Here is a 26,002-nt window from a genome sequence, read left to right on the forward strand (position 1 = left end):
TTTTTATGTATAGTCTTAAAATAATCTCTACCTCCTAAATAAGATATCACTATGTTAAAAACACTTCACTTTCTTTAAATCTGTTTTTTTCAGATGAGATAATAAAGATTTCTATCTTCTTTGTGAGACTTTTTCAGAACTTAAAAAACTCAATGGCTCTACAGTATTATTCTGACCACACTTGGCTAGGATTTAGAGAGCGGCAGGGAACCACATGTGGCCTTGGGACCACATGCGGCCTTTTGACTGAATCCAGATTTCACATAAAATCCTTTTGGGATTTGTTCTGTGAAGTTTGGATTCAGTTGAGGGGCCGCACTTGGGGAGCTGGAGGGCATTATTCAGTACTATAGACTTTACTTGCCATTCACATGTTAAAATTTATTTAAAAATAAATGCATACTGTTTACCTTTTTTTAACCACCATTTTGAAAGCGCATCCTTGGTTTCCAGTGATAAAATAGGCCACCATTTAACACTGGCATGCTGCTGAAGGTAGTGAGCTCGCTCTCTCGTACGTCATTGTGAGAGTCGAGCCTTAAGGCTAACAGGGAATCCCTTTGTGGTGAGGGAATCCACGTACCGAGTGGGTGATTTTTCTCCTCTGTGTGCACGTGTACCTATATGAATATATAGCCTTTAATGACGTCTCTTTCAGATTCATTCCTGAATCACCTCGTTGGTTATACTCCCAGGGTCGACTGAGTGAGGCTGAAGAGGCACTGTACCTCATTGCCAAGAGGAACCGCAAGCTCAAGTGCACGTTCTCACTAACACATCCGGCCAACAGGAGCTGTAAGGAGACTGGAAGTTTCCTGGATCTCTTCCGTTACCGGATCCTCTTAGGACACACCTTGATCCTGATGTTCATCTGGTAATTACATCAAAGGGGTGTTTTGTTGATCTTCAACTCAGGTTGCTAAAGGTCTCTTGATTATCGATTCCTTCTTCGCAATTACGGAAAAGTTTACCTCTCTTGTCAGCAAGAGGTGGTTTTCTCAAAAACAGGGTCCCCGCCCCTTAGCACTTGGTGTTGCACACGCCTCTGCCGTCGCAGCACCGTCTCTCCAGCAGGTGTTGGCGTCCGATGGGCAGGTTCTCCAGACTTGAGTAAGTAGACATCAGGAACACATCTTTGCTCTTGAGGTATTTAATGTAAATATTTAAGCTCCTTACCCGCTCCAACCTCCGCAAAAGTAAAGAAAGCAAACAAACATACCAGAAACAGAAGATTTCTAAATAGGACTTTAAAAATACCTACCTTTGGTTTTGGCATCAAGCAGTTTGCTAGCACATTCTAATTGCAATGCTCTTTGCTGCACTGAGGTGTGCTAAATATTATCCCTTGTAGAGATGGGACCCCAGGAGTTCAAAGTGATGAACCCAGAGCCCTGTGTGCAAATCACTGATTGAGCTGATGAGCGCTCCTCTCAACCTGACTTTCTAGTTGTTTAGCTTATTCCTACCTGCCTCTCAAAATGCCCTCAGCATGCATGTAAGTTGCATTCAGGGGTTCTAGATGGTTCCGTTTAAAAAATGAAAATTGTAGAAAGGGGAGAAATGGATGGGCACATACAATTTGTGGCTTTCATATATTTTTAATGTTGTCTATTATGCTTAAAGTGTCAAAAATGTTACTTAGTCCAGTATTGGGCATGATCATCATACCTCCTAGCTAAAGGTCTAGACTGTTATGCTGTGGCTTATATGTGTTTTCCATGAGGGCTGCATGGAACTCTATATTTTCATGTGAAGATAAAGGAAAGTGATTTTATAGGAACGTGATCTTATATATAAAGCTAAAAAAGAATAGAATGAGAATAAGAAGCTGCAAAGATATTTTTCTGTGTTGTGATTCTCTTTTCCTACCCAAGCACTGGCTGCTGCCTTTATGGTCGGGGGCCATGTCACACCAACTACTCCCTTTCCCCATGGAACCAGCACAGTGCTGGGAATATCACGCATGCATAATAAATGTTGAGGCTTGGAGGCATGGGGATTAAGAGAACCTTTGAAAGCCAAACCCAACAACACAGCATGAGAGCTACTAATTTGAGGTTCTGCCTATTTAAAAGCAAATATTTACAAAATATTAATATGTTCAGGTACTTAGGGTTCGTAAAACTCTGCATTTGCACGTCACATAGACAGCCAGTCAAACCCTATGCCTTGGAGGAAGCACCTACTTGTTGGAGATTATTCGCTATTTTTATTTTTAAGATTTTTATTTTTTTCCATATGTATTAACTTCTGGCTTCTGGCATTCGGTGGATAAAACAAAAAACTAGACTTAGGGCCAGTGAGGCTGTCTCTGTTTATTTCTTGTACAGTCAAATAAGCCTCCTCCCCCAGGCTCAGACTTAAAACACATGAAAATAAAGACAATGTCATTCCACATATTGCTGTTGTTTTTGAAGATGCTATAAAATTCTAAGGTCTTTTCTGTGGATCTGTCATTGAAGAAAGCCTTAACTGGAGATTAAAATTATACCTCTGTGTTTAACATCTGTTCTTTTGGTTGTTTCCCACAATGGTGCCTTTTTAGATAGTTCTTTGATACCCTAAATATACTATTAAATATTATGCAACCATTTTAGATTCTGTTTGGGGCACATAAAGAGGACTGAAATGATTTTAATACCTGTAATTATGGATCTCAGTGACCAACTCTGCCATGAAGGCAACTTGCAGAGCAGAGGCCCAGCCTTGGGGATGACGAGGCTCACGCCCTCCCATTCCCTCTCACCACCCGTGGTAACTAAATACTTCCATTGTCCTGAACTGGCTTTGTTTATTCTTGTCCTGACTTGATGCCATCACAACTTGATTTAGTAGGTGTGTATCTGTTTTTGTGGCTGGAATTACTTTGCTGGAATTTCCATTTTAAATGCAGGCAAACCATTGGGAAATAGCATTATAGTAAGAGGAGGGTCTCTACTACAGGTAGAAAGGATTTTTAAAATATTTTGGAAAACTGCATGGATTTAAATTTGTTTAGCCTTCTGCTTACATGCAAGGTGCCTAGGGGATAGAGAAAACAGATAACTCAGTGTTACCTTGCATCCTTATACGTCATGTCCTGGCTGCAAGCCTGCTTGTCATCCTTAGTATGTGAGTGACAGCTCCATTCCAGTAAGAAGTAATAGGAAGTAGGTGCTGCTTCTGGCTCATTTGCTAGGGAGGGATGAACTGCTGAGCAGTCCAGCTCCAGGGATCCCTTTTCCTTCTCCCCATCCCTCTCTCCTTGCATTACCATAGCCCATTCTGAATAGCCTGGGGTACTTGGCCCACTTCTGTGTTTTGAAAGAGATAGAAATAAAGCTTTCCCTTTTCTGCTTGATCTCATCATAGCCACAGCTCATCAGACTTATTCTAAGGAAAACTAAAGGGAAATAAATGAGAACTTCCCCTTAATAAATACTGGTCAAACTGAATTGCAAAAGCATAAAAACTGATGAAATTAAAACTCAGGTGTTTTACTGCTTGTATAGAAATTTATGGTTTACCAAATGTATTCATATACTAATAAAGCCCAGTTTCAAGGTTTTGTTTTTGTTTGTTCTGTTCTCTTTTGTTGTTTTTAGTAATGCAGTTTCCTAGGCACAGAGGATTCTATTAACACCTTCACTTTGAGGAGGCCCTGGCTTGGAGCTTCAGGCTGGCACTTTGGAGGGCTCAAGCTGCTCGGCTTTTAGTTCTCAGACTGCAGGAGACAGGCTCCTTGCCTCCCACAAAGCCTGCCACCCGAGGGGCACTCCCTAGGTGTTTGTTTCAGGAATGGTGTGCATAAATACATTAATGACTTGTCTTTTTTCTCTTGCTCTGGGTGTCTGTAGTGTGTGCACCTGCTGGATTCAGGATGAGGTCAAGACCTGGTCAGGGAGGTGACTGGATCATCAGGGGTTGGGGTGCCAGTCATATCTGGCCTGCAGGTGACCCTCTGAAGACGGAGTCACTTCTCAGCCCACGTTCTCAGTGCCAGCCTCTGTTGGCTTTCTCCATGGGAGTTCTTGTCTAGAATCATTTTGATAATATCACAACAACTGCCTATGGCAAATGTTCCATAATTGTCAAATTAAATAAAGAATAGGGTCATTGTCTTCTATTAAATGCAAAAGTGCCTGCTGAAAGCACAAACAATGTCTTTCCTCTTTTAGTGGCTGGCCATCCGTTTGCTTTGTGTAACATACAGACATAAATCATTTCCAAGCCACCATTATTTTTTTTTCCTAGTATAGGAATTTAGATTAAGATAGAAAGATTAGTGGGAGAGTCAACCTTATTGTTTGCAGCAGATTGCATTATATTGAACCAATGTTTGAATCTTCTCTGGAAAATTCTTATGTGCTTTTTCTGTTTCTATCTTTTACTTCCCGGTTCTTCTACCCCAATTGCAGGTTTGTGTGTAGCTTGGTGTATTATGGCCTGACTCTGAGTGCAGGTGATCTAGGTGGAAGTATTTATGCCAACCTGGCCCTCTCTGGCCTCATAGAGATTCCATCTTACCCTCTCTGCATCTACCTGATTAACCACAAATGGTGAGTATGAATAAACAGGATGCACACCATGGAGAATGTGCACACATGCATGTATGCACTCTTGAATACATGAATACCTAAATATTATTGTCTTTCTCTGTATGCAGTATCTGCTGGTTACTCCGTATTGTTTAGAGCCAAATATAGTTATTAGTAGAATTCATTTTTTAGTGATTTCTTGAGTTTCATAATTATGAGTTTTATATAGGTTTTACATAGGTTTCAATGCAATAGTGAATACTGAAATCCAAAATGGTATTGAATATTACCATCAGAGGGTTTTTAAATAGTCTGTGGGTAATTTGTTAATCCCAGCAGATGAGGTTATTAGCTGTATGTGGATAAAACTCCATAAACTCAATTAATAATATTTAGAAGTTCTTGCAAGAAGGCAAAGAAATCAAAGAATCAGAAAGGCTTTTCATTTTTTTAATTTCAAAATATTAAAGGAATACAAATGTTTTTGTTGAATACCTTGTATAATGCTTAAGTCGGGGCATTTAGTGTGCCCATCACCAGAATAGAGTTCATTGTATCTGATAGGTAAGTTTTTACTCCTTACTCCCCTTCCATCTTCTCTCCTTCTTCGTTTCCAATGTCCTTTACATCTCTTTGTGCCCCTGTGTGCCCACTGTTTAGCTCCCAGTTATTAGAGAATATGTGAGGTGTTTGCTTTTCCATTCCTGAGATACTTAGGATAGTGGTCTCTAGTTCCATACAAGTTGCTGCAAAAGACATTTCATTCCTTTTAATGGCTGAGTAGTACTCCATGGTGTGTGTGTGTGTGTGTGTGTGTGTGTGTGTGTGTGTGTCCACTCTTGACTTTTCTTTATCCACTCTTGAATTGATGTGCACTTAGGTTGATTCCAGATCTTTGCAATTGTGAATTGTGCTGCAATAAACATTCTAGTGCAGGTATCTTTTTTATAGTTCAAAATTATAAAAGCCATATATGACAAACCCACAGCAAACATCATACACAATGGGGAAAAATTGAAAGCATTCCACCCGAGAACTGGAACAAGACAAGGGTGCCCACTGTCACCACTTCTGTTCAACATAACACTGGAAGTCCTAGCCAGAGCAGTCAGGCAAGAGAAAGAAATAAAGGGTATCCAAATTGGGAAAGAAGAAGCCAAACAAGCCCTGTCTACTGATGATGTAATCTTATATCTAGAAAACCCCAAAAGACTCCTAGAATTGACAAATAAATTCAGCAAAGTCTCAGGTTACAAAACCAATGTACACAAATCAGTAGCATTTCTACATACTAATAATAGTCAAGCTAAGATCAAATCAAGGACTCAATACCATTTGCATAGCTACAAAGAAAACAAAATACCTAAGAATATACTTAAACAAGGAGGTGAAAGATTTCTACAAGGAGAACTACAAAACACTGATGAAAGAAATCATAGATGACACAAACTAATGTAAAAACATCCTATGCTCATAGACTAGTAGAATCAACATCATTAAAATGTCCATACTGCCCAAAGTGATTTACAGATTGAATGCAATCCCTATCAAAATACCAATGTCATATTTCACAGATCTAGAAAACATAATTCTACACTTCATTTGGAACCAAAAAACAGCCCAAATCTGGAGGCATCACATTAACTAATTTCAAATTACACTACACGGCTATAGTAACCAAAACAGCATGGTACTGATATAAAAGTATAGACATAGGCCAACGGAACAGAATAGAGAACCCAGAAATAAAAGCATGTACTTAGAACCAAATGATCTTTGACAAAGCAGACAATAACATACACTGGGGAAAGGCAGCCTTATTCAATAAATGATGCTGGGAAAATTGGATAGCCACATGCATGCAGAAGAATGAAACAGTTCCCCTATCTCTCACCATATACAAAAATTAATTCAAAATGGATAAAAGACTTAAATGTAAGGCATGAAACCTTAAAAATTCTAGAAGAAAACATAGGAAAAACTCTTCTGATATCGGCCTAGGCAAAGAATTTATGACTAAGACCCCAAAGGCAAATATAGCAACAACAAAAATAAATAAATGGGATTTAATTAAATTAAAAGGCTCTGCACAACAAAAGAAATAATCAACAAAGTAAATAGACACCCTACAGAATTGGAGAAAATATTCGCAAACTATACGTTAGACAGTGGACTGATATCCAGAATCTACAAAGAAATCAAACAAATCAGCAAGGAAAAAGACCAAACACATCATTAAAAAGTGGGCAAAAGACATGAACAGTAGTTTTTTAAAGGAGATAGATAAATGGCCAAGAAACATGAAAAAATGTTGAACATCACTAATCATCAGGAAATGCAAATTAAAACTACCCCTTACCCCTATCAGAATGGCCATTATTAAAAAGTAAAAAAACAGTAGATGCTGGCATGGGTGCAGAGAGAAAGGAACACTTATTCACTGTTGGTGAGACTGCAAATTAGTACAGCCTTTATGGAAAACAGTGTGGAGATTCCTCAAAGAAATAAATATGGACTTATCATTTGATCCAGCAATCCCACTACTGGGTATCTACCCAAAGGAAAAGAAGTCATTTTATAAAAAAGACTTTTCTTATCTTCTAAGACGCACTTACCTTGTTGAGGGAGAAAACTATATCCTGCTTTTGCTACTCATTGTCAGTGGGCACAGTTTTGAAATACATTTTAAAAGTTATTTTATAGAGCACCCTTTTCCTCAGTTTTTTGAGATTGCTTCTGTTACTTAGCCCCTGACCAGGGCAATTAAAAATTCTGTTTTATGTGAGCTAGGAATCAATTGGATTATGTCATTTCTCACTCTCCAGAAATCATTGTTCTAGCCAAAAACAGACTTCCTTTAGCATTGCACTTAATGCTGTTGTCAGGATGTTTTAGCCCAGAGCATTTTGAAGGGCAGGTTTCGATTCTGTTAAATTGGAGACTTTTCTCCCAGGGAGTGTTCTCGGTTGCTTTGCTGACCCCTCTGTTAGAGGCTGCAGTTTACTCGCTTGATGGTCTCAGAACTGGGTCTGACATCATATTCAGAAATCTTTCCCCAGCATCCCCAGTTGTGCCAGATGCCCCTCCTTTGTGCTGCTGTAGCTTCCTACGCATATCTCTGGGAACCACGTAAAAGTGTTATAAGGAAGCTGTCCGTGGGGTATCCTATGTGTCTTTGCATCTATAGTGCCTGCCTAGCGTGGTACAGGTCCCTTAAAAGGCATTCGACACTGACTGTTAAATTAAGCAAATGACCTGGTAAGAAAGACTCAAGACCTTTCCTACCACCCAGAGTCAAGATTAAAATCTAAAGCAGAAGGAAGGATGCTGCCTTTGGGAGCAGGCAGACCTGAATTCAGATCTACTCTTAGCACGTGTCAGTTGTATGACTTTGACAAGTTCCTTCACTAAGCCTCTACTCCTGCTCATTCTCAATCTAGGGATTATAAAACTCCCCTGACAAAATTGTTATCAAAATTACAAGTAATGAGGTTGCTAGCAGAGCACCTAGTATGTTGCAGTCCCCTAGAAAAGTGAGACTTATTAATGTTAATTATCTTTCTTCCAAGTCTAGGGCTCTTATTTGAAAATCACTTCTCTCAATAAAGTATACAGTACATTTCACTTAATTCTGATCCACTAACAAATTTTTTTCTGTTTGCATTTTTAAAAGACTTTTTTTAAAAAAGAAATATTTAAAACTGTTATCTCCATAAGATTCAGGTAACTAGAAAATAAAGTGAGCTGGAAGTCTCCATTCTCCTTGTTTTAGTCTCATTCTCTAGAAGATGGAGAATATCGCAGCACATGCCTATGTGTTTATTATTAGGATTAAATAAGATAGTAGATGGAAAACATTTTAAACAGTGTCTGAAACATAGTCAACACTCATGGAAATAGAGTGATTCTATGTTCTTTTCCTGCACACATCACTTAATCCTGCCATCCAACATGTTTTCCTTTGTTTTATGATGGTTATTTGTATTTTATGTGCTAGTCAGTTTCCTATCAGTCACATTTGCCACTCATACTTTAAGAAAAGATGAACATATATAATGAAACTGAGGACATTTAAAAACGAAGGTTGGGAAGAAGCAGCAGGTGAGTTTGTAAGATTTGTTAAGGGAAGTATGTAATTTCTCTCTGTTGTTTAGGTTTGGCCGGAAGAGGACATTAGCAGCATTTCTGTGCCTAGGAGGACTGGCTTGTCTTATTGTAATGTTTCTTCCAGAAAAGAAAGGTATGCCTTCTGAATTTCTATAAGGATTTTGAATAGCAGTTTTATTACAATGAATCTCAATGTAGTAGGGAGATGACCATATGCCACGCTTAATTTCTGTGATTGCATGTTATTTAGCAATTGTATGTGATATAATGGGCCAGATTCTTTCCATTGCTTCAACTCTTCTCTGGGTGAATAATGTGCTTAGAGGGGCACTATTAATTCTTTCAGGCTATTAAGCTACCATCTGGGGTGGTTAGGATGCAGCACTGGTCATGTAAGAGTTGTTTATTTGATGGTAATGAGGACCAGTTAGTTCTGCACAGAAAGAAACTCCATCCAAGGCTGCAAACTGCACTCCTCGTTTCAGCTAACCACAAGATTGGAGTTCTCAAAGGCAGCTTTGATATCCCTCCATATCTCCATCAGTACTCTTAAGGTACCCTAATAATAACAAAAACAAAAGCAAGAATATTAATTCACTGTTGGTGACACTGGATATTCTCTCAGTCTTATAGAAAATGTAAATAAAACATCTTTAGGAAACTTTGGTATTTTTATATATTTGTAGCAAAGCTACAAATATATAAAACATAGCATCAAGAAAGTTCCTTTGGCATCCTCATCTAACCTCATTACTGCCCCTATGTAGGAATTCTATAGATACTGCTGGTTTTCAATCTTTGCAGTAGCACACCTGAGGCGTGCCAGAGATTGCCTTGGGAACTGTGGTGCTGGCAGTGATTTTCAACAAGGAGGAGTGGGACATAACAACTCTCTGCCACTGGGATATAAGGTGTAACAAAAGCCCTGTTTGAGGCACTTTGGGATTTTGATAGGGCTCTAGTATAGAGCTTGTACCCCAGGTGGGAATTATTATGAGATGCTGTGACATAAAGTTTTGCTAACTACTGGAAATGCATGAAAAATTTATTTTCCTTCAGAGCATATCATGTATTAAATGCTCCTTTGGTTGATTGCTTCTCCCTGAGGTTCGGTTGTGCCGTGTCTTGTTAAAGACTCCACGGCTGTTTGTTCTCCTTGTTCTGTAACCCTCCGATATACCTACTCTGCTATTGGTTGCCTCCTGAAGTTCTGTCATGAGTCCAGAGTGCAGTTAGTTCACTAGTTAGAGATTTTACCCAATATTTAGAACAGCCTTACAATGATTTTCACAGAATTGTGGAAACCAGAGAATTCCATAAGTTTGCTCATTTCTCATTCTCTAAGCAAATCGATGCCCCTGCTAGTGCCAGGTAGGGGAGAAACTCCTCAGCTTTTGCACTGCCGTGGGCTTGTAGAACTAAGCAACCAGTTCTGTCTGTCTGGGGCAAGACTGTGATGGGCTTTAAATCATTCTATAATAGTTTTATGTCCAGCAGATTTTGTTTTCCATAGGCACCTTGGAAGTTCAGTTGTGTTCTACCTACTGCAGTCCAGTGTTCTTTTCATCACCTCATAGAGAAACCCTTTTCATTATTACTGTAAACACACTTATAACCTATCACACCTCTGCAAGCAAGGTCAATTAATGTCTTTTCTCCCTCCCACTTATTTGCATGCACAGGTAACCCACCCCCTAAGGACTCTGCATGTGGCCCTTTCTTGAAATTATCTCTTAAAAATAACAAAACAAACATCCACAGTGAAAGCAGCTGAATGGTCTCCCCTCTAGGCCAGCAAGCACCACTCTGCTTGGTTCCAGTCTATTTTAAAAGAGCAGCTTGAACCCTTTGTTAATTGTGCCCCTTGGTGGATGCTGAGTGAGAAACAGCATAGCAGAGAGCCTTCGACAACCGTGAATGTACCTCAGGAATATGATACCTCTATTATACTTAGAAAAAGTAGACATCTAGTCTATTTTTAAAGATTTCCAGGGAAATTATTTCTATATTGAATATGTCTATTTTTAAATTTTAATAAATTATTTCTATTTTAAGTAACCATTACTGTTAGAATGACCTTTTTCCACTACAACTGAGTCCATTTCCTTTCATTTAATTCATCACTAGAGATGGAGAACATATGGTCATCCTTTTCTTTTTTTTTTTGGTATAATCCTTTTTATACTTGCAGAGTCTTCTAGCTGTTCCTGAAACTTCTCTTCTTTGACATAAAAAATATTTGTTCTTTAAAATTTCTTTAAACCTTTCATATTTACTCTTTAAATATTTTGATGGCTTTCTTTTAAATCTCAAGTTTTTCAAAGCTTTAAGCTAAAGTATATATTAAGAAAAAGACCTAGCAGTTTGAAAAATTCTACAGTATATTAGCATCTTCTGTTAGTTTGGAGACCACTCATTTTCTCACTGCTTTTTATGCTCATTCGCCCTCACTTTTGCTACCAAGCATGCCTTCATTCTCTCCTTTCTGCCAACTCAAGTGCCCCTCTACCCACCAACTTTTTTTTAGCATGTTTGTTTCATTGTGCTTCTCTGTGTCTAAAGCATTTGTGGATACTGGGACGATATAGCTCTAGTAGAGACAGCCAGTAAGCTAGAAAATAGATTGTTTGGCATCCCTCAGCCTATGGTTTTTAATTATTAGATACAGGTGTCTCCTCCATTACATATTTGCATACTGCTTGGCCTCCAAGTAAATATTCTCCTCTGGGAATAATGTTAGCAAGTGGCCACTAATTTCTTTTCCCAGATTAGTCACCAGACATTTTATCTGAACTCTATTCTAGCTTGGAGGGTCATAATTAAGCCTACAGTACTGGCTACCATCTAGTAATTGTTGACTGTGTGCCATATTCTTTTCATATGCAGAAGGTATTATATATTATCCCCATTTTGTAAGGAAATGAAAGCTCAGATTAGTTAAGCAACTTGTCCAAGGTTACACAGTAAGTAAGTAGCACATCCGAGATTCAGATTTCAGGTCCTTCCAATTCTGAAATCAGTGTTCTTTTGGGAATGCTGTTTTCTCCTCTTAAAGTTTTAGAACCAAAGTATTCATTGCAAATAGTGAAGCTGTAGCCTTGGAGGATTAAGACTGCATGATTAGGGCCAGTTCTTAACTCTTTAATGGGCAGGCCTGATGGGTTTAAGAACCTGGGCTGTCAGAGTAGCACAGGCCTCTTATTGGTGAGGTTCATGGCAGTATGGTCCCACCAGAGAATCTGACCACTAGGAAGTCCTGGCACTTGACTAGATAAATAAGTTTCATAGTTGAAGGGAGTGTCCTTGGATTCAGTTCTAGTGGAACCTTTACATCTCATTCCTTTTCTGAACCTTGGTCTGCCCATTCCTTATTCATTTGACTTCTCTAGTGTCTGTGATATATAAGATACTTTTCATAAACAAGACCTTGTTTGTGGCCTCAAAGAGCTTACAATCTATTGAGGAAAATTAGTGATTCAGAAATAACAATAAAAGATCGTACCATATGAGAATTGATAACAAAATGCTATAGGAACTTTAACTTCAGGCCATGATAGTAATGGAGACAAGCCATTCTCCTGCTTTAAACAACTGTAAAACCAGACAAAATATATATAAGAAATGTTGATCTTCAGACATTGGATGACAGACTGCACGAGATAGACAGTGATCGCTGAGAGAAGGAAAGTAAACAAAGTGAGCCTTAGGAGTGTCCTAGCTCAGAGTTTCCAGGCCTCAGCACAGGGAGGGGGAGCCCAACAAATCCTGGCCTTCGTACTGAATTGAGGAAACAGAAATTGAAGTTTGAGGAAGCCAAGATGGCTGGAATTTGCCAGGCAAAACACTGGAGAGCAGTGAGATACACAGAGGAAGAATTCCAGAGGTCTGCAGAAGGAACCTCAAAGTCTTTGACTGCTTAGTGATCTGTGTGTGCATTTGAAGAAACTCCTGACGCTGTGGGAGACCACCTGGCAGAACAATCCTTGGAACCTAGGGCTATGAATGGTTTATGTTCTTTTCAGCCAGTCACAGAGCATTGGATAGAGACCTCCTGGGTCAAAGTAGCACTAGACTAAAGGCTGTTCTCTATTTGCCCTAAATATGCTTAAGAACAAAACTCAGAAGAATCAAGTGATTCTGAGTAACTTAACTGCATCACAGAGCAAAGACCAACAAGATTTAAAGGAATACAATAAAATCCAGCACCTGACAGTAACATTCGTAGCTTGTGGCCTCCAATCAGAATCACCAGGCATGCAAATAAGCAGTAAAATACTCCCCGCAAATAGGAGAAAAATCAATAGAAACAAAATCAGAAATGGCACAGATGGTAGAATTAGGAGATAAGAACATTAAAATAGCTATTATAAATATACTTCATATGTTTAAGAAGGTAGAAGAAAGCATGATCATAATCAGAGAAATCAAAGCCATAAAAAAGATGTAGTTGGAACATCTAGAGATGAAACATGCAATATATAAAAAAAATACAGTAGATGAGATTAACAACAGACTAAATACTACAAAGGAAAAGATCAGTGAATTTAAAGACATAACAAAAGAAACCATCCAGAATGAAACAGAAAAAAAAAAGATTAAATAAAAAACTAACAAAACATCAGTGAGTTGTGGGACAATATTAAACAGCCTAACAAATGTGTAATTGTAATCTCAGAAGGAAGAGATGAAGAAACAGTATCTGCAGAAATGATGGTCAGATGCTTTCCAAATTTGATGGAAACTATAAACACATAATAAGAAAGTTGTCAGTTCTACAAGAGGATAGACTAGCCCTACATATGTATGCCTCTAATAAATTCAAAGTATATGAAACAGAAATGTATAGAACTGAAAGGAGAAATAGACAAATCCAAAATTATAACTGGATACTTCAGTACCCCTGTCTCAATGATTGATAGAAAAAGTAGACAAAAAATATAGAGACTTGAACAACCAACATGACCTAATTGATTTGTGGAACACTCTATCCTAAAACAGCAGAATATGCATTCTGTTTGAAGTACACACAGAACATTTGCCAGGAGAGACCATATTCTGGGCCACAGAACAAATTTCAATAAATTTAAAAGGATTTAATGAGTTATTTGACCAGAATGGATTTAGACTAGAAAACAATAACAGGAAGATACCTGGAAAATCCTTAAATATTTTGATATTAAACAACACTCTCCTAAAAATACATGGATCAAAGAAAAAATCAAAGAGGAAATTAGAAAATATTTTTAATTGAATAATAATTAAAGCGTACCATATCAGAATGGCATGCAGATAAATCAATTATGAGAAGTTGATAAATCAGTTCTTAGAGGGAAATTTATATAATTTTTTAAAATATCAGAAGAAAGAAAGTTTTTAAATTAATGATTTAGGCTTCCATCTTAAGAAAGTAGAAGGCAAATTATTAATAAAAAAGAACAGCAAATTAAACACAAAGCAACTAGAAGGAAGGAATTAATAAATATAAGAGCAAAAAATCAGTGAAATGAAAACAGAAAAACAGTATAGAAAAATCAATGAAATTAAAAAGCTTGTTGTTTAAGATCAATAAAATAATTAATGCTACAACCAAACTAATAAGGGAAAAAGAGAGAAGACACAAATTGCCAATATCAGGTATGAAATAGGGACATTCCTATAGGTGTTAATAAGGGGTGTTAATAACCTCTAGGTGTTAATAAGGGGATATTATGAACATTTTTGTGCCAATAAATTCAACTTGGACAAAATGGATAAATTCCTTGAAAGATACAAACTACCAAAACTTACTCAAAAACAAATAGATAACCTGAATAGCTTTGTATCTATTAAAGATATTGGATTTGTAGTTAACAGCATTCCTACAAAGAGAATTCCAGGCCCAGATGCCTTCACTGGTGAATTTTATGAAATGCGTAAGTAAGAAATAATGCCAATTCTACACACTTTTCCAGAAAATAGGAGAGAATGCTCTCCCAATTTGGTCTGTGAGGCCAGCAATTACCCTGGTACCTAAACCAAACAAAACAAAGATGTTACAAGAAAAGAAAACTGCAGACTAATATCCCTCATTAATATAAATGCAAAAATCCTTAACAAAGTATTAGCAAATTGAATCCAGCACTGCATAAAAAGGGTAGTACATGTTGACTAAGCAAGGTTTATCTCACAAATGCAAGGTTAGTTTTATATTCAAAAGCCAATTAGTGTTATTCACCATATCAAAAATCTAAAAAAAAACATATGATCATTTCAATATAAGTAGAAAAATCATTTGTCAGAATTCAACACTCATTCATTATAAAAAACTATCAGCAACTAGAAGCAGAAGGAAATTTTCTTAGCCTGATAAAGGATATCAAGGGAAAACCTGCAGTTAACATCATATTTACTGGCAAGAGACTGAGTACTTATTTCCTAAGATCAGAAAAAAGGCAAGGACATCCATTCTCAACGCTTCTGTAGATCACTGTACTGAAAGTACTAGTGACTGCAGTAAAGCAATAAAAAGAAAATAAAGGGATCCAAATTGGAACAGCAGTTAAACTGTCTTCATTCACCAGACTACATGATTGTCTCCTAAGGAATGTATAAAACTGTCTTTAGTCACCAGACTACACGAAAATCCTAAGGAATATATATTTTTTAAAAAGTATTAGAATTAATAAATGAGCTTAGCAGAGTCATGTGATGTACAATTTTATTTCTACATAAATTAGCAATGAATTTGAAATTTAAATAAAGCAATGATATTTGTAAAAATAAAAAATATGAAAGATTTAGGGATAAATTTTACAAAATATGTACAAGACCTCTAAAAACCTGTAAAACACTGATGAGAGAAATTAAAGAAGACTAAATAAATAAATTAGTAATAGTAACAATAATAAATAAATAAAGAGATTACCGTGCTCATGGATCAAAGATATTGTTTAAAACTGCAGTCCCCAACCTCCTGGTCCGTGACCTATTAGGGACCGGGTTGCAAAGCTCTGCTGTACTCCCTCCTCCTCCCTACCCCCTCCCATTCGTGGAAAAATTGTCTTCCATGAAACTGGTCCCTGGTGCCAAAAGGTTGGGCACCACTGGGTTAAGACATCAGTTCTCCCTAAATTGATCTATCTTTATTCAGCACACTATCAATAAAATTTCCAGCAGGGTTCTTTTGTTGAAATTGACAAGTAAATACTAAAGTTTTTGTGGAAGTGCAAAGGATTGAGAATATCCAAAATAATTCCTATCACGAAAACAAAGTTGAAGGACTTAACCTACCTGATTTTAAGACTTACTAAAAAGTTACATTAATCAAGACAGTGTGATATTGGCATAGGAATGAATATATATAGATAGATAATAAAACAGAATTGAATATGAGACAGAGCTACATATATGGCTCAACTGAATTTTTTTGAGGGGTGGTTGAGATTTTATTCACCTTTTTAAAATGTTTTACTGAATTGTAGTATACGTGCAGAAAAGCACACATGATCAGTTGATTTTTGATGAAGATGACATGTTTTTTGTTTTGTTTTGTTTTTTTTGAAATAGAGTCTCACTCTGTTGCCTGGGCTAGAGTGCCGTGGCGTCAGCCTAGCTCACAACAACCTCAAACTCCTGGGCTCAAGCAATCCTGCTTCAGCCTCCCAAGTAGCTGGGACTACAGGCATGTGCCACCGTGCCTGGCTAATTTTTCCTACATATATTTTTAGCTGCCCATATGATTTCTTTCTATTTTTAGTAGAGACGGGGTCTTGCTCTTGCTCAGGCTGGGATGACATGTTAATTCAGTGAGGAAAAGGTAATCTTTTCAACAAATGGTGCTAGAATAATTGGATATCCGTATGCAAAAAAAGTAACTTCAACCTGCATGTCACATCATATGCAGTAATAAACTTGAAATGGATGTTAGTTAGAACTAGACATAAATACTAAAACTCCACAACTTCGAGAAGAGAACATAAGAGAAAATCTTAGTGACTTTGGGTTGAGCAAAGATTTCTAGGACACAAAAAGCACAAGAAGAAAAAAGTATTCGTAACCTAGACTTCATTAAAATTAAAAACTTTTGCTTTTTAAAAGACATTTAAAGATATTAAAAGCAAGGCACAGACTGGGAGAAAATAATTGCAGAACATATATCTGATAAAAGACTTGTTTCCTTAATATAGAAAGGACTCATAATCAATAATAAGAAAAGAATGGGCAAAAGATTTGAACAGAAACTTCTCTAAAAAGATACAAAAATAGCAAATAAGCATGGGGAAAAGATGTCAACATCATTAGACGTTAGGGAACTGGAAATTAAAACCACAATGAGATACCACTACACACCAATTAGAGTGGCAAAAATCACAAAGACTGGGCATATTAAATTGGGCTTAAATAATGTCTTCTGATCCATGGGCATGGCAATCTCTTTACTTATTATTATTACCATTACCAATTCATTTATTTAGTCTTCAGTTTCTTTCATCAATGTTTCATAGTTTTTTATCAGTCTTGTACTTACATTGTAAAATTTATACCTAAATCTTTCACATTTTTTATTTTATCACAAATGGCATTGCTTTATTTCTGTTTTAATTGTTATTGCTAATTTATGTAGAAATAAAATTGTACATCACACAACTCTGCTAAGCTTATCTATTAATTCAGTAGATTTTTTTGCATATTCCATTATTTTCTATGGAGACAATTGTGTAACTTGGTGAATAAAGGCAGTTTTACTTCTGTTCCAATTGGCATTGATAAAGAGTAACTGTCACTCTTATACACTGCTGGTAGAAATACAAAGTGGTGCAGACACTCTGGAAAACGCTAGCAGTTTATTTTAAAGTGAAACTTACATACTACATGACCCAACTTTACCCAAGAGAAATGGAAACATAGATCTACATAAAGACTTTGATGCAAATGTTCATAGTTGCTTTATTAATAATAGCCCCAAACTGGAGGGAACCCAAATGCCCATCAAGTGACAAATGGATAAACAAATTGTGCTATATCAACATAATGGAATAAAATACTCAACAGAAAAAAGAAATGAACTATATCCTACTGATATACACAACGTGGATAAGTTTCAAAAGCATTATCTAAGTGATAAAAAAACAGACACAAAAGCCTATAAAATATATTTATTTCATTCTTGTGAAATCCTAGAGAAGGTGAAACGATAGTGACAAAACTTTGTGCACTTGGGTGGGGCAAAGGCAATATACGTAACCTAAACATTTCTACCCCTGTAATATGCTGAAATAAAAAAATAATAATAATAAAAAAAACTTTGTGGTATTTTTCTTAAAAAAAAAAAAAGAAAGCAAAACAAATTGTGATTCTTTGCCCAAACTATATATCATATTACAGTTTAGAAGACCTGTAGCTATCTTAAAGATTTGTAACATAGGACAATCAAAAATTTGTTGACAATCACATGGTGAATGAAGTAGATGACTAAGTTGAATTTTTGTTGTTTTGGGTCACTGAAATGTGACTGTAACAAACAATTTTTTCTGGTGATTCCAAATGAGCTCTGAGAAAACTTCCAGAAAAGTAGCTCTGAAAATGATGTCCTTAGTAATTGCATCATTGAAATAAATTTATAGCCTCATTGACTTCAGTACTTTGAAGGATACAGTGTTTTAAGAATTCATTTTATAAAAAAATATAGTTCTCCTTTTCTCTTTTATATCATTCTTTTTTCTAAACAATCACTTTAAATATTGATTGGTGACAGCCAACAATATCTGATTTTCAGATGAAGAACCAAGATCATGAATCCATGGAACAGTCCGAAGGCTGCAGAGCCCTCCTGAGCATGAACTAGGGTGACCAATAGGCCAGCAGCCCCACAGTCAGGAGTCCCAAAAAAGGATAAGAAATAATTTGCTAATAAGCAAAGCTGTCTGAAATTGACATGGGCTTTCTTGAAGAAAAGGTGAATTCCCCCTGGTTCAAGTGGCAACTGCAGGCTCCTTTGGCAGGAACAGAGGAGAGAAGCTTCAAGCATCAGCCGGGGTGTTGGACTAAGGCAAGCACTGTGGGTGTGGGGCTGGAGCCAGGCCCCCCAGATTTGCCACGGCTGGAGCTGTCTTGAGCCTTACGTGGGAGACTTCATCTGGCTTTGGACCTTGTGGAGCTTAGATGATAAATTTGCTGTGTCATGCCATTTGAATTCATATTTCAAGATGACAATCCTTTAACCTGTTGTTAAAGATGTCGTCAAATGCCTTCATACAGTTCTGAAAGATACCGTTCTGTATAGGTTGAAAATAGCCCCAAAGATCATTCGCAGTCAAGCAGATGTGTATATTTGTTTGTTTCAATGCCACTAGTGCCCTTTCCTGACTCATTCAGTTTTCTGGAATATAATTGATGGATTTAATTTGCCCTCATTTTTGTTTTAAAGGAAGAAGTTGTTAGATTTCAAAATTCCAGAAACATATCTTGGGGTAAATGCTGAAAGGCATGATTCTTTTTCCAGAAGCACCTGTGGCTTAAAAATATATATTCAGTGCTTGAAAGAGGTGACATTTTCTTCCAAATAGCCTGGCAGCAGCCCCAGAAAGTCAAGTTTGCCAGTGCCTGAGCTGTTCTGTTCAGGACACCATCTTTAATGAAGTTGAAGATTTATTTCAGTCACGTGGGGAAGGCGAAACTTACTTTCTGGAATGGGCATGTTACATGCCTCCCTCCTTAGAAGTTGAGAGAGTATGAACACAGATTCTCTTCACTGAATTCATTCTTACTATAGTCCTTCTGCTTGTTAGTTCAACAAATTATTTAGTGAACGCTAGTGTGTACAGTACTACAGGAGGTATTGTGGGGAACGCAGACACAAAGACAATGAAAAAGCATTAAATTAAGAAACTCAAATATCATTATTGACTACTAATTTTCAAGTGAGAAGTCGGGGAGGAGGAAGGATTAAAAGTAGTTCCATACTTAAACTCTTGTTCTTTAAAGAACCCTAGCCTGAGGTAACAAAATAGATTTTGGGCAGGCAAGACGGAAGAGTAAGCAACTACAACTAAGTATCTGAGGCATGCCGTCGAATAGATTGGAAAATAAGGGGCAGTGAAAGTCACGGGAAGGAGAGGCTATTTCATTTGAGCTATTTAAGGGCAAGGTGGTTTATATGAGCCATGCAGTCCTAAGAATGGGACAAGAGTGTTCTCTTTGGCAGAAATGCCAAGGAGAATGAGAGGCAATTACATCTGGTGATTGGGACATTGCTGTTGACCTTCAAGAGTAGGAGTTTCAGGAGACAATGGTATTGGAAGGCAGACTGCAGTGAGCTACAGGCAGGAGCATTTGAGGAAATGAAGAGGTGGTCCCTCATTGGCGATGTCTGATAGCGAAGGGGGAAGTACAACAGAATCAATGAGAATGTTTTTTTCTTCATAAGAATGAATTGTTATTTTGAAGGAGAGAGCCTAGACATGTCTACAAAAAAAAAAAAAACCAATTAAATTGTAGAATCCTGGAGAACATAATGTTAATAAAGGAAAGAACCACAGGATAATTGTTAGCATTTTGATACGGAAATAAGCTGGCATGAAACATATTTTAGCATTTTATGAAAAAGCATTAAATTAAGAAACTCAAATATCATTATTGACTACTAATTTTCAAGTGAGAAGTCGGGGAGGAGGAAGGATTAAAAGTAGTTCCATACTTAAACTCTTGTTCTTTAAAGAACATTAATGTCTTTCGTCTTCTATTAAAATAGTAGTAATTTAATGGGATTGTTCCTTTTCTTCTCAATAGCACATCAAGAAATGCACACTGAAGATCAGGGCTTGTGCTGACCACTGTTTTACATCATTGCTTATTTGAGTAAGACTGGGAAGGAGAGTCAGGCAACACCCTTGATAGATAAACTTAAAATTTCCATGAAGCTTACTTTACCACAGTATAGAAGTTTTCAGGGTCCTGTCATTCAGGAGTAAGTGCAATTTTTATTACACTTGATGTCACCATTAAGTGTAAGTTTTCATGGGTAGGGCTCAAACATTGAGCACATAATTGATGTGTGTTTATGTGTGATTACTAAACCTTCTGAACGCGTATGCCATTATTCTACCTTTTTGCTGTCTGAGATCAACATAAATGCCTCTCACTCCTTTGTAATGAAATGTGTTGTTTAAAGGAACTGTTTCAACTGCAGGCCTCTCAGGGGTTGCCCTTGTCCTCCTCAGACACAGGTGTGTTTGCAGTGGTGAACAGCCATTCCTTGTCCTTGCTGGGGAAGCTGACGATTAGTGCGGCCTTTAACATTGTTTATATCTACACCTCCGAGCTTTACCCTACGGTCATCAGGTACGCGTAGACGCATTCTTCACATGTTCTGAGTTTGTTGTCTGTGCTTGCGCTAAGCGAGGTGTGGTTCTCATTTCATCTGGAGTCAATGCAGGGCCAGCAGCAGTCCAGCAAGCATTTGGAAACTCAGAGCCTGTCTTTGCAGGCTGCTCTTTGCCTGCTTGGCTGAGGAAAGTATAGCTTTATGTAGCTCCTGTAAATTATAAGGGAAGTACTCTATACGTATCTCATCACCCAAACAGTGCTCAGATGCTGTTGTTATTTTGGTGGGTTTTATTTATTCAGTCACCCATCCTGTGTCTGGCACATAACAGACAAAGGAACAAGGTCCCTGTTCTCACAGAGCCTACCTTTTAGCACAAAATATACACACTTTTGAAAGATAATTTTTCATATGGTAATAAGCAAATAATAGATTTAAATATTACTTGTTAAAGCTGATTTTTAATGAGTAGTTCACACTTACATTGAAAAGAATAAATTCTGAGCCTAAATTTGCTCCCGTAAAATAAGTCTGAAAACAAAAAACAAGCCCAAATTTGAAGGATGGGGGTGCAGCCTAAGTTTTGCAGAACATCCCATGTGGACTGGGCTGGTATGCCCCCAGCCAGTCCTTGCCCAGTCTGTTTGAGGATCATCCCAGATAGATCCTTCTCCTTCCCTTATCTGTCCATGAAGGCTCATGAGTCTTCTGCCTGTTAATTTAAAATCCCTTTCCCCAGTAAGAGATCAGATTGTCTGTAGTTGGCTGGTCATTTCCTAATTGATCCTACTAAGCACTTCTCTGGCTACTGCCTGTAAAACTAGGATGATGATTTTGTCCAAACTGGGACACTTTTGAGAGCAAATGTGGGCATTATTAACACGTTCAGCTGGGATAACAGAGTTATTTACAGTCACCCTACCTAAAACCGTTACCATTCTCTCTCTCCACCTCCCACCTCTTTCAGCCTACATTCCCCATGAAGGGGATTGTTCTTGGTTTTCTGACACTATATGCTTAGTCAATTCCTTTTTATATGTCTGACCCTTTAATAGTTAATAAGTTGACTTTAAATAAATGGGCAGACTTCTCAGACATAAACCCTGGCTCTCTATGGGTATATTCACTGATAGGAAACCCAAGACACAAAGATGTATAAGAACATTTGATAAAAAATATTGAAATGCTCATTTCTGCATCATCCTCTATAGCTGCACTGCTGCAATATGGTAGTTACTAGCTTCATGTGGCTATTTAAATTTAAATTGTAATTAATTAGAATTAAATAAATTAAAAATTCAGTTTTTCATTCTTACTGGCCACATTGCAAGCACTAGTAGCATATGTCTAGTGGCTTCCATATTGGACCATGTAATTACAGAATATTTCCAGCATCTCAGAAAGTTCTAGCATGGAGCACTGCTCTAGAGGATCCTGTGCTTTTACTTTATAATATACTATTCTAGGCCCACTACCCTATTCCCAGGGTCTTTCAATGTCCCTTTAGAACTTACTGATTTTTTTTTCTTTCTTTGTTTTTTTTTTTTACTTATGCCTTTTAGGAATGTTGGGCTTGGAACTTGTTCCATGTTCTCCCGAGTTGGTGGGATCATTGCTCCCTTCATCCCCTCACTGGTTGGTTTGTACCTCCTCCTTACATTTTTATTGATTCTCTGCTTTGGAAATGCTTGTGCTTTTGAGTAGAAAGAGATAATGAACAGATATCATTTAAGATCAGGTGACACAAATGTGAACCCTATGCTTTTTAGATACTACTCCATCAGGGCGGATGTGCTCTTACCAAGGATGCATTTGTCCTTGATAGGTCCGATTTGTTGTTCGTCTGGATTCACTGGAGTGTCAGCTAATGCCAGCATGCCTTGTTCCTGTGTCCATCAATAAGTTAGCCAATTAGTAAATATTTATTAAGTCTCTGCTGTGTACTGGGCTCTATGTTAAGCACTTTACGTGTATCATTGCCTGTAATCCTCACAATAACCAGAAGGGGCAGGCATTGTTGTTACCCTGTATGAAAGACGAGAAATGCTACAGAAAGAGGATAAATATCTTCCCCAAAGGCACACACCACTTGGAAAAGAAATTTAGAGGCAAAATATGCCTAGCAGTGTGTCTGTTAATATGTTTTTGGCAGTTTCTAAGTTTCATGGTCAAAAGAAAGGGGGTAATACTAAATCCTTCCAGCCTTAAAATACTCTGAAAAACCCAGGGGGCCCTATGCAAATTTCTCCTTGGTCTGATTTGTGACTTTTCCAGCCAAGACTGTTGAAAGGTGATTAGATCTGGTATGGGGCTTGGGGACCTGTTCTGTAGACAACTGTTCATTCATTGCTTAGAAAACTTAACTCACCACTTTTTAGTACGAGATGTCTCAGAAGTGCTATTGTAGCCTTTTTATTTTCTGAGTTGTAATACATTTTCTTGTTCTGAGTGTCTCTCCACATCTTGTGCTTAACTTTAGGTCCCAAGACCCTTCTTATGAAGGAGTCATGTTAACTCCATGTTTCATTCTGCAAAATATAGGTGTTTATCGTTAAAGAGATCCAACTTTGGATGGCTATCCCAGAGCATTAAAATACCCAGCACTGTGTTTCTGTTGATTGCTGCTAAGTTTAGAAGGGGGAAAGTGTGTGTTCCCCTTGCTTCAACAACACACCCATGATGCTGGACGTGTTTTTGCATGTGAGGGGCTAGAGATGATTCTCCTTCCTCCTGTCCCTACTCCCCCTCGCCCTTTCCCTCCTACTTCTCCATTATCTCTTCACTTTGAAAAATCAGGAAACATTGAGAGGAAATCCTAATTAGTAGTGGATCCACCCATTGAATTTGGAAACCCAAACCAGAAGATCATAAAGCTTACCACCTCCTGGGCAGGAAATCTAGAATATCAATCAGCTCTGAAAGGCCCCAAGCAGCATCCGGCAAACAGTTGTCTACGGTGTTATCTTTGAACCTGTTTGTATTGAAATATTTCAATTTTTCTGATAAAATCTTTTGGATTGCTGAAACAATTACCTGTGTCACCAGCCCGTTACCATATTGAGTTTATGTACTTTAGAAACCATGTGTATATGGTAGGGTTCCCCACCCCCAACTTTTATATCTTTCATCCCTGGACCTCTCAGTTATGGGGTGTTAAGGTATATGGGATGGTTTGGCCAGTTCCAGGGTTGAGAACTGTAAAGTTCATCATCAGCAAATATTTTGGGGTGTCTCTTATGGGAAGAGCATGTGGGGATCTTGGTGTCATAAGCTGCTCACCTGGAGTGGAAGCTGAACACCGGACTCCTGTCAGCTCCGGCCACTCGGCCTGTCTGGCTCAGGTCAGCGTGGCCCCTTCTCCCCTGGTGCTTCTGACCCACAGACCAGGGCTGGCTTTTATTACTCACTCTCCTCTACGTGCTTGAGGTTCGAGGGTAGTTATCTATGAGGAAAAAGTGGTTTGGGGTGTAGTCTAGTGGGAGGCCTGAACTGGATGGTAAATATGACAGTTTCTGGGTCATGAGACTGCTGGTGTCACCTGCTGAGGAAACTAGCCTCAGTTTGTGTTTGTTTTCGTTCCACTTCCTGCCCCCACAGAAATATGTGCAGTGGTCTTTGCCCTTCATTGTCTTTGGAGCTACCGGCCTGACCTCAGGCCTCCTGAGTTTGTTATTGCCAGAAACCCTTCACAGTCCGTTGCTGGAGACGTTCTCTGACCTTCAGGTGTATTCATATCGCAGGCTGGGGGAGGAAGCGTTATCTCTACAGACCTTGGATCCTCCACAGGTATGCGGTTATTTTTCTTCATCATTATACCACTTGGATGATGACAGTTGTAGAAAAAAAAGACTGTTCAGGTTAGGTTAAATAGAACTGAATAAAACTGAAAGACAAAGGTGGAATCTAACAGCAGATGATTTCAGAGAAAGAGACATGATTGATGATTCATTAGCTTTCTTAGAACACTTTAGGGGCTATTTCTTGGAGGAATAGGTGTCATAAAAATACATTTGCCAGTTGAATAGCTAGACAGTAATTTTCACTTTAGAAGTGCCATGACATCATTCCACTGCCCTTTTCTCCTTTCCTGTTTCAGTGTGCGGACAAGGAAAGCACTTTAGGGAGCGAGAGTGAAGAAGAGGAAGAATTTTACGATGCAGATGAAGAGACTCAGATGATCAAGTGAAGAGCCCCAGATTCTTCCATGGAAGCAAAGATTGTCTTTTATGCCTCTAGCTAAGGCAGGCTCTTCCATGAATCCTAAGAGGGTTGTAGAAAGACAGGCTTGGTTTGAAGATACATAGATGAATAGCGTGGACTGATTTTTTTCAGGCACCAAGGGAAGTTGGAGAAGAGATTTCATGAGAGACAACATCACTGCATTAAAGGAATAGTTAATTTATCCAAAATTCAAGTGCAGCTCAGAATCATGACCTCTGGCCAAGTCTCTCAAATCCACATTCCAGAGTGGCAGGCTGGTTTGTTTCTAGAGGTTTGATCACTGTTGCTTTTCTTTCATCATTACCTAAAGGCAGAAATGTAAAATTTCTCACCATTTTAGTGAGATAAGATAAATGATCCTTAAGATTTAATCTTTAGCTGGGCGTGGTGCCTCACGCCTAGAGTCCTAGCACTTTGGGATGCTGAGGTGGGAGGATCACTTGAGGCCCAGGGTTCAAGATCAGCATGAGCAATGTAGCGAGACCTCTTCTCTACAAAACAATTTAAAAATTAGATGAGTGTGGCTGTGCACACCTGTGGTCCCAGCTACTTCAGAAGCTGAGGAGAGAGGATCCCTTGAGCCCAGGAGTTCAAGGCTGCAGTGAGTTATCATCGGGCCACTGCACTCCAGCCCGAGTGACAGAGTGAGACCCTATCTCAAAAGAAAGAAAAAAAAAAAAGATTTAATCTTTGTACCATGTTTGACATTTGCCCCATCAGTTGCTCCTTATCAGGAACCTTCTGACGTAAATTGATGTCAGCATTTCAACTTTGTGTCCAAGGTCATTTGTGTGTCCCGAGGCCCTCCAGCTTTATCCCAGCTGACTAGCGTCCTCAGCTTGGTTCCCAGCATATT

At 38.2% G+C, this 26,002-nt stretch overlaps 1 protein-coding gene across 4 annotated transcripts in view; it reads left to right on the top strand.

The window, feature by feature from the left end:
• Positions 1–25,517, top strand: part of SLC22A15 (solute carrier family 22 member 15) — a 69,642-nt gene extending 44,125 nt beyond the window's left edge. For 2 of the 4 annotated variants that reach the window (XM_045546899.1, XM_045546898.1), the window contains 7 exons: positions 659–874; positions 4,398–4,538; positions 8,672–8,757; positions 20,822–20,942; positions 22,488–22,560; positions 24,523–24,711; positions 25,022–25,517. In XM_045546899.1, the coding sequence (XP_045402855.1) occupies positions 659–874; positions 4,398–4,538; positions 8,672–8,757; positions 20,822–20,942; positions 22,488–22,560; positions 24,523–24,711; positions 25,022–25,111 (916 nt within the window). In that variant the 3' untranslated portion in view covers positions 25,112–25,517. Of the gene's footprint in view, positions 1–658; positions 875–4,397; positions 4,539–8,671; positions 8,758–20,821; positions 20,943–22,487; positions 22,565–24,522; positions 24,712–25,021 lie in introns of all 4 variants that reach the window. The other 2 variants (XR_006734045.1, XR_006734046.1) reach the window with 2 other exon arrangements.
• Positions 25,518–26,002: the final 485 nt, after the last annotated feature.

Source organism: Lemur catta, chromosome 3 (assembly GCF_020740605.2).
Source record: "Lemur catta isolate mLemCat1 chromosome 3, mLemCat1.pri, whole genome shotgun sequence".
In the NCBI taxonomy this organism is placed as follows: domain Eukaryota; kingdom Metazoa; phylum Chordata; class Mammalia; order Primates; family Lemuridae; genus Lemur; species Lemur catta.